We start from the raw sequence: 14,196 nt of genomic DNA, 5'->3' as shown, positions 1-14,196 counted from the left end.
TATATATATATATATATATATATATATATATATGAGTGCCAGAAGTACAGGTTGTCCCAAACCGTATAGTTTAGGTCACTCAGCCGTAACGCTTGTACAAATAACGCAGCCTTCACTTATCGACTGTAGTTGGATGTTATCACAGAAGCACGGACCGTACAGAGGTGCATTACCTAATCTCTACAAGATCATGCTTTTTGCATTAGGATCGCCGCTGACATCCCAACTCGCTCAAGGTTTGCTCCATCGTTATACGCGCATCATCTTTTTTCTCTTACACCTGACTATTTTTGGACGTCCCTTGAACGGTCAGAAGACGTCGACACAAAGGAAGATTGCTCTCGAGCGCACAAGCTCGCCAAGTGATGTTAGTGACTAACTAGAAAACAGACCCGGCATTTCAAGCCATTTCATTCAACTCCTTATCACCTACTGCTGGTAGGGTCCATATTGCCAAGAAGTTCCAGTGAGACTTCTCTACACTGGTCATCCTTCTAGAGTAAGGCTTTTGGTCAGCTTCCTAAAGCTTTGAATGACATTTACAGAAACAGTTGTCAGACTTATGGTATCAAAGTCACGACTGATCTGTTTTAACTTAACTGTTTACGCATAACTCTGGGTTACAACGCCATCACTTGTATCATCATCATCATCAATACCTAGATCACTGGTCACAGCGGTGCTTCGGTGCCGCACAACCACATGTGCGACCGTTGCGTGGTACCATCAGCCGAGTCGCCTTACTTGCTGTATACAGCAGGGCGGGTAAGCGAAAACGGGCTACTGCTGACGCCTCCGTTCGTTCTCTTTCATATACTTTTTCTTCCCCCTCTTCCCACCCCATTAATAACTCTCTTCTTGTAGGCCCAGCACTTGGGACTGATGACTCCGTTCGTCTTGCATCGGTTTTGCGTGCAGTATCTGCTCGTCACATGGCGCCGACACCTTCAGGTATCTCCAAATCAATCTTCAAGCCTCGACACGCAGTCTGTCTGGCCGCTTTCAATGTCCGCACTCTGAAGCAGGCAGGACAACGAGTTGCTCTTGCACCCACACTGGACTCGCTTGATATTGATGTGTGCTGTGTTTCAGAAACGAGAATTCAAGATGCAAGCACAGTGATTGAGCTAACTGCTCCGTCAGTCTCCGCTCCGGTTGCGCATCTCTGGTGATCCAGAGGCTGCTGAGGTGGGATGTGCAGGGGTTGGTATTGGGCTAAGTCACCGGACGGAAGTTTCCTTAGTTGATTGGATATTTGCTGATAGTCGCCTCTGTGCGGTTCGTCTGGCAACGTTCGTGAAGTAGCCTCACAAGCGACAAGTTGATAGATGTCTGTGTTTCGTATCTGCCTACGCCCCAACTGACTGTAGCTCCGACCCCGTCAAAGACAGGCTTTACGAACAGGTTTTCCGACGCTCTGAATGCCCTGCTGCGGCGAGCTAAAAGCTCAGACATCGTGGTGGTCGCCGGAGATATGAATGCACAAATGGGCTGGCTTAGTGTATCTGAGACTCAGTTAGGAGGTCAACATTGATTGGACTCGGTACGTACGGTCAATGGGGAACGATTGCCTCAGTTGTTTGTTGATCGCAGGCTCTTTTTATGCAGTACTAACTTCCGAAATAGCCGAAGTCATCTGGCCACATGGTGTCCTCCAACGACAGGCCGGCCACTAAGTCACTTTCCCGTCCACCTTTACTCTTTTCTCTACAATAAGGCTTTCAGATATATCAATTGTACGGCAGTGAAGCATCGTTGTTGATCACTGATATCATGTTGTTGATGATGATGATGATGATGACAACCACATGGTGTATTTGTGAAAAAGTCGTAAGGTAGAAAGGAGAGACACTTGGGCAGATAATTGGTCCGCTGCCAACTCATCAGGCTGATTCCGTGTTGCTCACACCCCCAAACGCTCACTCAAGCAATCTGGACGGAAAGTGGTAGCACGAGCACCGCTGACTTAGTTTTGCTGCTATATTTTGCAACATGTGAACCCAAGTGCACAGTGGGCCACGAATACCCTATTTTTCGGAGAACATACTGCATCAAACCAAGCTTTTCGTGAACTTCAAACCTTTACTGAATTGTCCTCCTTAGTTTGCAGCACTCATCTGAGATAATGGTGCAATAGCTGTAATACAAGGCCAAGCCACGATTTCTTATGGTGCCGGATACTCTTTGTGACTGAATTACATGCTGCACATTCAATTTCATGGATTCCTACAACCGACTCACTCATGTTCTGAGCTCATCCAACGCCATCCATCCCGGAAACAGATAGTCAAAGACATAAAGACGCCGCAGATCACTGGCGTCAGAGGCCCTCTCAATGTTTCGGTTACCTGGTAGTATTCCAGCCCTCGTCCTTCAGGCTATATGGCACTTATATATCGAAAAGATGCCCTAGCACAATGCCTTGCAACCATACAGCGAGACAACCTGTACCCTAGCCTGGCACACCAACACTTGAGATCCTTTGAGAGGCTTCTGTGACGCCATATGTGACAAAAACTATAGAATGGGCCTTGTACTGACTTCACCAAGTATATTTCCGCCAGAGTTAGTGCGACTGCTGATGGTTCTCTTTGAATTACGAGATTCTTTGTTTGATGATTTGCTTCTGAACTAGGGCTTTACAAGACGCATACCGAAGGACAGCATGATGGTGGAAAGTTGTCCCAGTAGCGCAAGCATCTTTTACTCATTTCCAGAGAGTAGAGTGTCACCGGCACGCGTCAGAATATGTTCTTGCCAGCAACATCTCAAACACTGGCGATATCCAACACATCATTTCATCGACCAAGACAGTTAGATAGTGTGAAGAATCAACGAGCTACACAGTCATGATGTGCTTGAAGTTATCGGCTGGAACGTCATAGTTTTAGACAGTCACTGTGCAGTGTTAATTTATTGGTTAAGCTTGTCGTGTTAGTCGGGCTTCTGTGCTGCAATGATCCTACGGGTTATGCTGGCTGGAACGCAGTTCCCAAAGGTTCAGTCATGTCGGGAAGGTTAAAGGGGGGCAGCCCGACGAAGAACAGCGAGTCTCCGTTTTGCGAGGAATCGGTCTGGAGATAAAGTCGTACTGTTCTCTGCTATGAGAGTGTGAAGGCAGTAAGGCGTTCGCCCCAAGCGACCAGCATATCCATATTTATGGAGGCAGTAATGCTGCCTTCCCTCAAGTTAGGACGGGTTAGAATAGGTTGTCCATAAAAGCCGCGCACGCCGATCGCCCAACGGTTGACTGTTACCGCAGGCGCATTAGTCAATACGGTCGAAAAAACTTTAAACCAAGGGGTCCGACGCTGCTCAAAAGGCATTTGCTGTGAGCTGCAGTAAAAGTGAGACAGTAATGCCGTACTCCCTGTGTCCTCCAACCATCCCAGTGCCTCCTCCATCGGTAGTATTCCAGCCCTCGTCCTTCAGGCTATATGGCACTTATATATCGAAAAGATGCCCTAGCACAATGCCTTGCAACCATACAGTGAGACAACCTGTACCCTAGCCTGGCACACCAACACTTGAGATCCTTTGAGAGGCTTCTGTGACGCCATATGTGACAAAAACTATAGAATGGGCCTTGTACTGACTTCACCAAGTATATTTCCGCCAGAGTTAGTGCGACTGCTGATGGTTCTCTTTGAATTACGAGATTCTTTGTTTGATGATTTGCTTCTGAACTAGGGCTTTACAAGACGCATACCGAAGGACAGCATGATGGTGGAAAGTTGTCCCAGTAGCGCAAGCATCTTTTACTCATTTCCAGAGAGTAGAGTGTCACCGGCACGCGTCAGAATATGTTCTTGCCAGCAACATCTCAAACACTGGCGATATCCAACACATCATTTCATCGATCAAGACAGTTAGATAGTGTGAAGAATCAACGAGCTACACAGTCATGATGTGCTTGAAGTTATCGGCTGGAACGTCATAGTTTTAGACAGTCACTGTGCAGTGTTAATTTATTGGTTAAGCTTGTCGTGTTAGTCGGGCTTCTGTGCTGCAATGATCCTACGGGTTATGCTGGCTGGAACGCAGTTCCCAAAGGTTCAGTCATGTCGGGAAGGTTAAAGGGGGGCAGCCCGACGAAGAACAGCGAGTCTCCGTTTTGCGAGGAATCGGTCTGGAGATAAAGTCGTACTGTTCTCTGCTATGAGAGTGTGAAGGCAGTAAGGCGTCCGCCCCAAGCGACCAGCATATCCATATTTATGGAGGCAGTAATGCTGCCTTCCCTCAAGTTAGGACGGGTTAGAATAGGTTGTCCATAAAAGCCGCGCACGCCGATCGCCCAACGGTTGACTGTTACCGCAGGCGCATTAGTCAATACGGTCGAAAAAACTTTAAACCAAGGGGTCCGACGCTGCTCAAAAGGCATTTGCTGTGAGCTGCAGTAAAAGTGAGACAGTAATGCCGTACTCCCTGTGTCCTCCAACCATCCCAGTGCCTCCTCCATCCTACTGCCTTGTGAATCCGACTTTAGAGTCAAAGGTGGGTACCTCAAGCAATCCTCTTCTTCGCCGTGAACAACCAGGTAGCATCATCCGCTTATACAGCTCTTCGCTCACCTCTCTGCTACATCCCCTCCCCACCCATCGAACGACACAGTGCGATCAACCGATCTGCCAGTCCCATAGCCAGTGTTCCTTGTCTGAACCGTTGCTCAGAAAAGTAGATCGAGATAATCACCTACTAACACCAACTGGGACGGTGCACACATATACCTCAAACACCGAATAATTAGGTTGAAAGATGACAGAGAACGCTGGTAGATTTCGAAGAGCCAAGAGGTAGAGAAGGCTTTTGCTGTAAGCAACAGCCGCGCCCTGTTTCAACTGATTCGACAACCAGTCAAAAGAAGGCAAGTGCCAGTGAAACGGTATGCAAAAAAGATGGGACGGTAATTCATTCACAAAATTGCCGTCTTGAGCGACGGGTTGAATACTTTAAAGAACAGTTCAGCTGGTCTCCTTCAGCACAACCGCTGGAAAACCCCAGTTGGCCTGAATCGGACATCGACACCATCCGTCCATCAGCAACAGAAATCCAGCATATGATACCAATCCCTCAACGCGACGAGGAACCTGACCCGGATGGCACGCATCCCGCACTATTCAAAGAAGGTGGAGAGTTCCTGGAGAGCAGTCTGACGACCATGCTTTAGAATATTTGGAAAAAACAGTACCAGCCTAATGAAGCTTTTCGAGCGTCATCCCAGTTTTAAAAAGGGCGGAAGACTGTCATGCGAAGACCATCGTGGCATCAGCCTGATATCCGTCGCATCTAACGCGCTCTCTGGGCTTATTTTGCGTGGGTTGATCGGTTATCGGGAGAAACAGAAATATGAGAATCAAGTTGGGTTTCGCCCTGATCGAAGATACATCCACCACATCCTTACCTTGAGACAAGTTCTTGAGCAGCGCCACTATTTCAAACGTCCCACGTTGGTCGTTTTTATTGATCTGAAAACTGCCTTTTACTCTGTTGATTGTCAGAAGCTTTAGTGGTGTCTGGTGTTCAAAGCTATCCATTCCAAATTTATATCCCTTATGAGGGCTCTGTATATGAACTCTTGTGGGTGCTTTCGCCTGAGTTCACTACATCCAGTGGTGTGAGACGAGACTACCCTCTCTCACCTTCCCTCTTCAACTTTGTTATTGTTGTGCTCTGCTCTCCTGTAAAACCTCAAGAGTCGAAATGCTCGCGGAACAGAAAATATTGCCCTCCTTGGTTCATATTCCTCAAAAATGCAAACCATTTTAAATATCTCAAATACCTCTGCCGCACAGTTGGGCGTGCTCTTCACACCTGCAAAGTGTGGAGTGCTGCTACAAGAGTGGGTGGGATCAAACCCAAACCTCATGCCTGCAGACGAGCCAATCGACGTGTTGGAAGAATTTGTTTACCTGGGCAGTTGTATAAGTTCCGGTGAACTAGCTGAAGATGAGATTACTTCTCAGATCGAGATACTCATAGCAGCTTTCGACGACCTCCGATACCTACTTCGTCGACGTGATGTTAGTTTGCTGCAGTGCGATCCATACTGCTTTATGGATCAGAGACGTGGCCTCTACGCGCAGAGGTTGTACAAAAGATGTCAGTGTTTGACTATCGATGTCTCGGAAGCATTGGTGAGGTCAGTTGGGAACATTGGATTAGCAGTGCTGCACCAGATGGTCTTACGAAGAAGGAAGATGAGTTACTCACGCTTCATAGGTTGCGCTAGTTGGGATATCTCCACATACCAGAAGACCGTCTGCCTCACAGATCTCTTTTTGACCAGTCCTGTGCTGAGTGGAAGCGACCAAGAGGTAGACAATGTATGACCTGGCAACGAAGCGCGAAAACACTAACCAGTAAACTTAGTCGGTTCTGCACCTGCCGCCTCCCTGGATGAGGACCCCAAGACTCAACTCACCAGTGGTTAATGACGCTGGTTGAAATGGCCCAGTCGTCCGGTCAGTGGCGCTCATGCATCAAACCCATCGCCTTCAATGCGTACCTATCCAGTTCTCGAAACAACTGAACATGCCATTCCCTCCAAGTCTTGGCTGTATTTCCCACACTCTCCCACTTCCCAATGATCGAAACTGTAGCAGGTGGAACCCATGTGTTGAACACTGATGTCATGCTGTTGATTATGATGATGGAACCCATGTACCTGTGGTACACGGTTCATAGCAAATAAATTGCATTGATTGGATTAACCTCAAGTTATTGAAGTTACATTCAGTTCTCCATGAGGCTGTCTGGATTGGAAACCTTCCTTCTCGAGCCATTCCAAAAACCCATAACAAGTGTAAATGTGACCCTTCCAAATAAAAGCCACTAATGGTAACTTTCGGATTCCCTTGACAGAAGAAGCGTGAAACTTACCCGCGATCACTCTGCTGACAGTTAATCTTTTCGGAACTGCCACTTCCTTATCTTCGTATCACTATTCGAGTTGTTCGGGGTTAGAACTGGGTTTATCTCGACCTTAGGTTGTTCTAGTCACCATGTCACTATTGACCACACACCAAACGACTTGACATGTCAATCGTGCTTGCATCTTCTAGAAATTATCCTAATATTCGCTAACTTCAAAGGCTCATTATTCCACATGCTGCCTCCCCCCTCTTCAGACAGCAGATCGCCACTCTCACGGACCCTCTCTTATAAACCAAGGGAACTCATCAGGTTTGCATATGGATTCGTCGGTTGTGGGTTCAGACAATCTCGTTGCCAGCCGACTCACCTCGATTTCACACGAACGCCTGCTCAATCGACTCGATAGACCCCAATCTTCCTCATTCTTCCCACGCCAAGAAGGACACATTTTCACCGCAGCATCCGGACTCCACCGCCATGCCACTTCAAGGATAGACGAGGAACAGGAAGCCGTTTCCAGCACGAGTGGTGAGTCTTTTGGGTTCGGTGGGGGACATAAATGTTCCTTCCTCTGCACCGGCCACTCTTGTATACCACTAGGAGACCGGTCTCATCAACTTCTGCTGTGAGCTACCACTTTTCTGGCCCAGCTGAACTGGCTTCGTCCCTACTATACCAGGTATATCAGTCTTCCTTCGAAATCAACGACTTAAAGCGAGTGATGTACCCAACCAATCGGAAAGCGCTCGCGATCGATTGAAAAGTCATTGTTTTAGAAGAGTTTGGAACTTTGTAGTGGTCAGTGTCACATATCAGAATGTGTTTTTCCTCCAGCAGGCGTCGATTAACAAGACTATCTGCAGCTTTTCCTCCTCTTGAGCCCCTTTTTCAATCAGTTCTTTTAGCAGTCTTTGTCCAGGGGATCTGATTATGGAGCCATGGCGATTTCCACGAAACTCAAGATGAGTTTAAAAAATGATGTATGGTAATCGATTAGCCTTCCAAAGTGACTAATGCGGCGCTTGCTCTCCAGTCGGTACGCAATAGGGTTTGTTCACATATGAGAAGTTGATCCTTCCAGACATGGCACAGTGTTACTAATGAGTAGAAGGTAACCAGCCACAGCTAATCTTAGTCATCAGCTTCGTCAGCAATGCTTGTTGGAACACGACGCCTTAAGTGCTGCAAGTTTACTTTAACCAATAATGCCCAGAACAAACAAGCACATTGGTAAGGTACCAAAATGTCTCTCCCTCCATGGGAGTACCCCTGGTTTTTATGGTGACATATCAATTTATTGGTTTCGTAATACTGCATGATCATAATCATCATGATCATTACAAACGCGTGGTGCATGTGTTTATCCGGTTGTACTCGAAAAAGTGTCGGAAGGTGACTGAAGATGTAGCAAAGTAGTTAGCTGGATTACAACTAACATTGGGTTATCGTACGTTTCTCGATCCTACTTTCTACGGTGTGACGTGCTCCAAACTGCTGTCATAGTAAGTAGTTGTTAAAGGAGATTGGTCCAGTGACCCGTCCTAATTAGAAGGCGGGCGTACTGGGCTGCTGAACTTTGATTGATTGAGCGAGGAAAGTCAAGATCATGTATATTTGACAGTCGTTCAACTGATTGTTGCCCAGTTGCACTGTTATGGGTTTGTTTTGTAACTGAAAACTTTAGAACGGCTGACCAAAATGAATTTAGGTGACTAGCAGTGATTAGATGAGCTTTCATTGCATTGGTTGCGCGGTTAGCCTAAATAGCTATGTTACAAAGCGGCAGACGCTCGACTGTCCTGTGCGGCTGTTTCCAGAAGCGCACGAATAAATGAAGTAGTTTACGTGAACTAGACAAGAACTAGCACTCTTCCCATCACTTATGTCATGTTGGCACCCAGTGTGGCGTGAATTTCTTGATTTGAACACCATTATCGGTTTCCCTTCTTTTGGTTTCAGAAATAGAAGATATGTGTATCGATAATTCGAGTGAAGACAGTCTTAACGGTGCACCGCATTTAAATGGGACTTCTGGTTTGGTGCAATATCCAAATGCTGTCGGCTCCGCGCCCTCTCCTAAGGTGACTTCTAACAATTCCCACTGTCGATTACGTACCGCACTTCTCACATCATCCAAGCGGCTTACCTCTCAACCTGTCATAGATCGTCCCAGCGCAGAAAGCGCCGTCCAGATTGACCAGACTAGCTCAGTTCCTGCACATCGTCCATCTCTAATCGCTCCCATCATCATCTCAGAAGATCAATCTTCCGCACTGGTAACGACAGCCGCGGTGGGACTGTCCGTACGTCAGCCACTGTGTCAAACGAGTGAAGCTTATGTGCGCTCCTCCACATTTGAAGAGGAATCTACCTCTTTCAGGGATCAAACTCGTCCACCTTCTGCCAATGCTTCGGTTCGTGCACCTATCGTGACGTCGGAGGCCAACTCGTTGACCCTTGCACGACCACCATCGGCTTCATTCTATGTTCATCGCCGAATGTCCACTGACTCAAGCATCAACTGCCGATCCCTTTCATCGCAGACCAAATCCATTAGCCAACCACAATCCCCTGAGTTCCATCCTCGACGTGCCTCACTCCCGGTCAGTCCCTGTCGACTCCCGATGAAGAAACGCAAGCTGAACTGGAGTCAGTTGGACAGTGATGCGCTCCTTTGTAGTCCCGCCACTCCCAGTGACCTCAACCAGTGCACGTCATCATCTTGTTCGTCGTTTGATTTTTCCTTTTTAAACGTTCCAAAATCCCCGGCTACTGCTGCCACTGTTGGCAACATTTCGGACGTCACCTCCTCTCTTACCCCTTCGTTGCGGTCCTCACAGCCGTCACCCTACCTTTCTTTGCCAAGCCACAGTCCTCTCATCATTAACTGCTCTCCAGATTATCCATCATCCAGTCTATCTCGGACAAACCACAGAAACAATCCAATCATCGCAACTTCCAGCATGCCTTCAACAAGTTCTTTTGAAGACCGGAGGCCTCGTAGCATCCCAGCTCCGCTCACTTCTACCCAAATAACATCAGGAGGTCTAGCTGCTAAAAAGCTGGAAAAAAATGATGTTTCCAACTCCGCGAGTAACATCTCGCAAGGTACCGGCACACTGCACAACCTCTTTGGTAAGTAGTATTTGGCGTTCTGTTTATCGGTATTTTTTTGTTAATATTCGTTGAAAATTTGTTGTGTGGTCCGAAGGTGTTTGTTGTCAACCGACGCCCATGTTGCTAGTGTGAGAGTAAAGTGTGCAGCGTTACGAAATGATCGGTACTATCGTTAACACGGATTTTGTTATTGACTTCTTCCATCTCTGGATCTGTTGTTTACCTAGTACAGTAAAGCCCAATGGGGCTCGTCAAACGATTCTCTGAAGAAGTTGTCCGTCTGAACTGGGTACTTTACCCACACATCGTAGATTCCGCTGCTTGAGATACGTACCTCGCATGTCTTCCCTGAAGAGCTCCCCTCATCTATTCATGTGGGGTCAAAGAAATGACCCACAGGTGGTCAGTCGGAGAATCCTGGTAGTTTTAGCCGCTACGGTTACGTCCTTCAGTGCTCTATTGTAGAAAACTTCATATTTACCACTCTAGTGTCTTTTTTGCCGTGCTTCTGGATGGAATTTGTTGGTCTTATACCCCCTCAGTCGTCGCCGAATAAAGCGATGGCTGTTAGGACTGCTCTGTTGGTACGGGCTTTATATAGTGAGTGAGGAGGTATGAAGAAACAGTGCCAAATGCTTACACAGAAACTGAGATCTATTGGGATCCGTCTCCGAATGTGTTTGGATGTGTTAACCCAAGTGATGTTGTCGCTACTTCTGCTCACTGATGACTTTTATCATTCGAAGAGGGTGGCCGTAATCGAATAGATGAGTTGTTAGATGTCAGCAATTCCATTTACTCCTTACAATACTTCGTGTTCATGCGAAAAGACGAAATGGATGTCATTGTGCTACCTCGCGTCCCATTACTAATGAACAGCGGTGAAGCAACCGGACCATGCAGCCATTAGCAGTTTATTCTGAGGCTCCGTTTTTGTGTTCGATTTTTCCGGACCAACCACGTTCATGTAGCCTATACTCTGGATGGGTTTCTCGGTCAACCCAAAAAACAAACTCCTCGCTTACCCGTCGACGAACTTTATGACTTCAAGGTTAAACAATCTTATCAAATGTGTCTACCAAGTAAACGATCACTGTCGCTACTCCATCCCTTGTTCCCTTTCGGCGTCTTGCATAATTTGGTCAGAACGTGTGTTAGGCATCACCTCAAATGTAGCTTAAAGCGTGCAGATAAAGAAACTTCGTAGAATCAGAAGTTTGAAAAATAGGATTGTTGAGGTTTTTGAAAACCGTTTCGCTTTGCACGAAAAACGGGAACAAAATACCAGTTGTAAATGAGTTTCTCGAAGCAAATAGTGGAAATTTAATGCTCAACAACGACCAGTGTTGTGAACCTTGGGCTGAATATTTTCAGAAACAGCTTGTTTGACCATCTGTCTACTGTATCAAAGTAAGACAAAATCGACTGGAATGAAGCAGCATCTTTTGCGAACTTAACCCAGAGGACAGCGACAGGTGAGCTTCAGCTAAACAGTTTGACGTTGCCTTTAGCTTTGCTGAACTCTAATGAGCGATCACTTGGATTCAGTTTGCCCTCCTACACGGGATGTAGGGTGTTGAAACGTGACTTCCATGTTCTATAAGCAGTTATCCTTTTACGCAGCTTCCTCCGGAAAACTCGGCTATCCGTGTTATTCCCTGTACTTTTCTCCGTCACTGCATACTACTTGATAGTCTAATAGGGTATGGCACATCTTCGAGGTATGCTCTACACTTCGATTTTCCATGTACTATACTGTATTTCTCCTCATACTCATGGAGCGCAGTGTTATGCAGGACGATCAGCTTCATGTCAGCTGGTCCTATTCGCAACACAAATGTTTACCTTGTGTGGCCGCACAACCATCCAGCGCTTTTGCACATTCTTCCTGATTCTTTTTGCTTTCTTCACTTTCAAACAGCAAGCGTCCAACTTAACCATACGGTGATTCGTCTTGTTTCACACATTCAGAAGAACAATCCGTGTTTAGGTACAGCGATAACGTAATTGAGTACGGGCTACCAACCTAAAACCAGTCGACCAGCTTCCAGCTGATGAATATCCGTAAAAACTCAACTGGTATGTAAATGAGTGTATTTGTCGAGATCTGTCCAATTTGGGTTCAAGTAGAAAATAAGGTTGACGGAAACTCGGGGCTGCACCTACCTGATGGGCCAGAAGTGTGTGGGCGAAACCGCTCGTGGGCTGTCGAAGAGTTTTCAGCAAACGTATGTGTAGTGTGTTACGTCTGTACATTATATTGCGATATCTTGAATATCGTACCGACTGGAACATGAAGAGAAAACCATAAAGGAGAGGTTCATATGGATCTTATTTGGACCTCACGTTAAAACCAAATTCTTAAGCCCAAACCTCGTAAAAGGACTGGAATCCTTCGCGGGATAAGGAGTGGAAGCGTTTTGACAGCCAGCCTGCTGTCTCTTTCAATCACATTCCCCCGACACGTGATTCAACACACCGTTTTTTTAATGAGCGAACTGCTTCACAAATCAACTTTAACGTAAGTAGTTCGGATGTAGCCGGCTTGACACTGGATGCTGGCTTCTGTCGATTGTGATGGACGGTCGGCACTTTTACAATCCTCGTGCGCTACAGACTACCTCCAAAGGAACACCTGTCACTCCGTTTTTGCTAAGCAGCCGTAACTGAGCAACTCCCTTTTCCATGTAGGAATAAAATGGCCCGTCCCAATTTCCAGACCTTGAGCAGCCGTACTGAGCAAGTCCCACTATGTGACCCTTTTCCATGTAGGAATAAAATGGCCCGTCCCAATTTCCAGACCTTGCTGCAGCAGCACTAGACGATGACTCGAATGGATGCGACAGGCCCTGTTCTTCACTTTACAGACTTAATGTGAGTACAGTTCGGGACTGATTTTGCAGACTACAGCATAGCCGAAACAAAAGCATGAATTTCAAGAGAGAACAATTTTTTGTCAGTTGGAATTTGTTAGAAATTTATGTTGCAGCTGTCATCCAGAGGACACTGTCAACTTCCAACAAACGTATCTTTGTTTCTGCTGGATTGTAACGGTTATCTTTCAGTAACGTGTGCTTGAAACTGAAAAGAGCCGGAGGATTCTTGTTGTGACGATATGTTGCACCAGAATTAGGGAAAAAATACTGGTCATAGAGTGACATGAAAACTCGATATCTCAAAAACCAGACGATTTGGTGTGTCACTTACGAGGGAAAACAAAGCGTTTAGATGAAAAAAGTGCTCTTTTGTAGTGCTAGAACAACAAATTCACAACCAGCCACTCACACTATATTTCGTTGGATAGCCTCCGTGTATATTGAACACAATTAAGGGTGACATTCTCGCAAAAGTTTCTAGGCTAAAGCCACGTGACACCGGTGCCATCCAAACGGTTGAAGTGAAATAGTGGGACAGCCTGTCCAAGTATCACCTAAATTCCTACGATAATACAAATGCAATCCTAAAAACCCCATTTCAACAGGTTTCAATTTGTCTTCTTACTAGTCTCTCCGATGTCGAGACAACCCAGGTTGTTATAGTGCGAATTTACTGAACAGAAGTTCCTACGATAAGTGCAATCCTAAAAACCCCATTTCAACAGGTTTCACTTTGTCTTCTTACTAGTCTCTCCGATGTCGAGACAACCCAGGCCAGGTTAGTGCGAATTTACTGAACAGAATGTCCGTGGTTCGAGCCCGACCTCTGCCTCTCGACTCCCCCTGTATAGGCTTGGGCAACCTGGCAATATTCAAGCCCTCGTGCAACCTTCGGGTGGCATGGCAGTTATGCACCGAAAGGGTGCTACAGCTGAACGATTTTTTTAACCATTGCGCTAAGAGGATGAACTTCTCACGTACCGTGTACGGTTTTTAGTTACCACCAATAAGCGACGCCTCCAAAATAATGACAATAATAGTCGCCCAACTGTAACACCCTTTCGTTGCTTAGCTGCCATGCCATCCGAAGGAAGAGCGAGGGCTGAAATACTGTCAGGTTCCCCATACCTAGGTGAGAGATATCGGATCGGTAGGTTCGCGCTTTATCTCGAGCCCACCCACGTTTCTGCTGATCCGTTACGATTTTCTCCATATGGGAGGAAGGAACTTTGTAATAAGATTGATAAAGTGGATTTCAACAGTAGCTGAGCTATGAAGGCGCATCATAACGACTAAGTCAAGGTGCGATTGATGAGACTCGACAACTGCG

At 46.4% G+C, this 14,196-nt stretch overlaps 1 protein-coding gene across 1 annotated transcript in view; it reads left to right on the top strand.

Moving 5' to 3' along the window:
• Window positions 1-14,196, top strand: part of T265_10443 (hypothetical protein) — a gene marked incomplete at both ends in the record, with an annotated part of 36,550 nt that overhangs the window by 4,739 nt on the left and 17,615 nt on the right. The window contains 2 exons of the mRNA XM_009176817.1: window positions 7,128-7,401; window positions 8,833-10,008. Coding sequence (XP_009175081.1) covers window positions 7,128-7,401; window positions 8,833-10,008 — 1,450 coding nt within the window. The remainder of the gene's footprint in view (window positions 1-7,127; window positions 7,402-8,832; window positions 10,009-14,196) is intronic.

The sequence above is a fragment of the Opisthorchis viverrini genome (assembly GCF_000715545.1).
Source record: "Opisthorchis viverrini unplaced genomic scaffold opera_v5_364, whole genome shotgun sequence".
Taxonomy (NCBI): domain Eukaryota; kingdom Metazoa; phylum Platyhelminthes; class Trematoda; order Opisthorchiida; family Opisthorchiidae; genus Opisthorchis; species Opisthorchis viverrini.
Note: the sequence above shows the minus strand (reverse complement) of the source record. Positions and strands in the feature narration are given on the sequence as shown.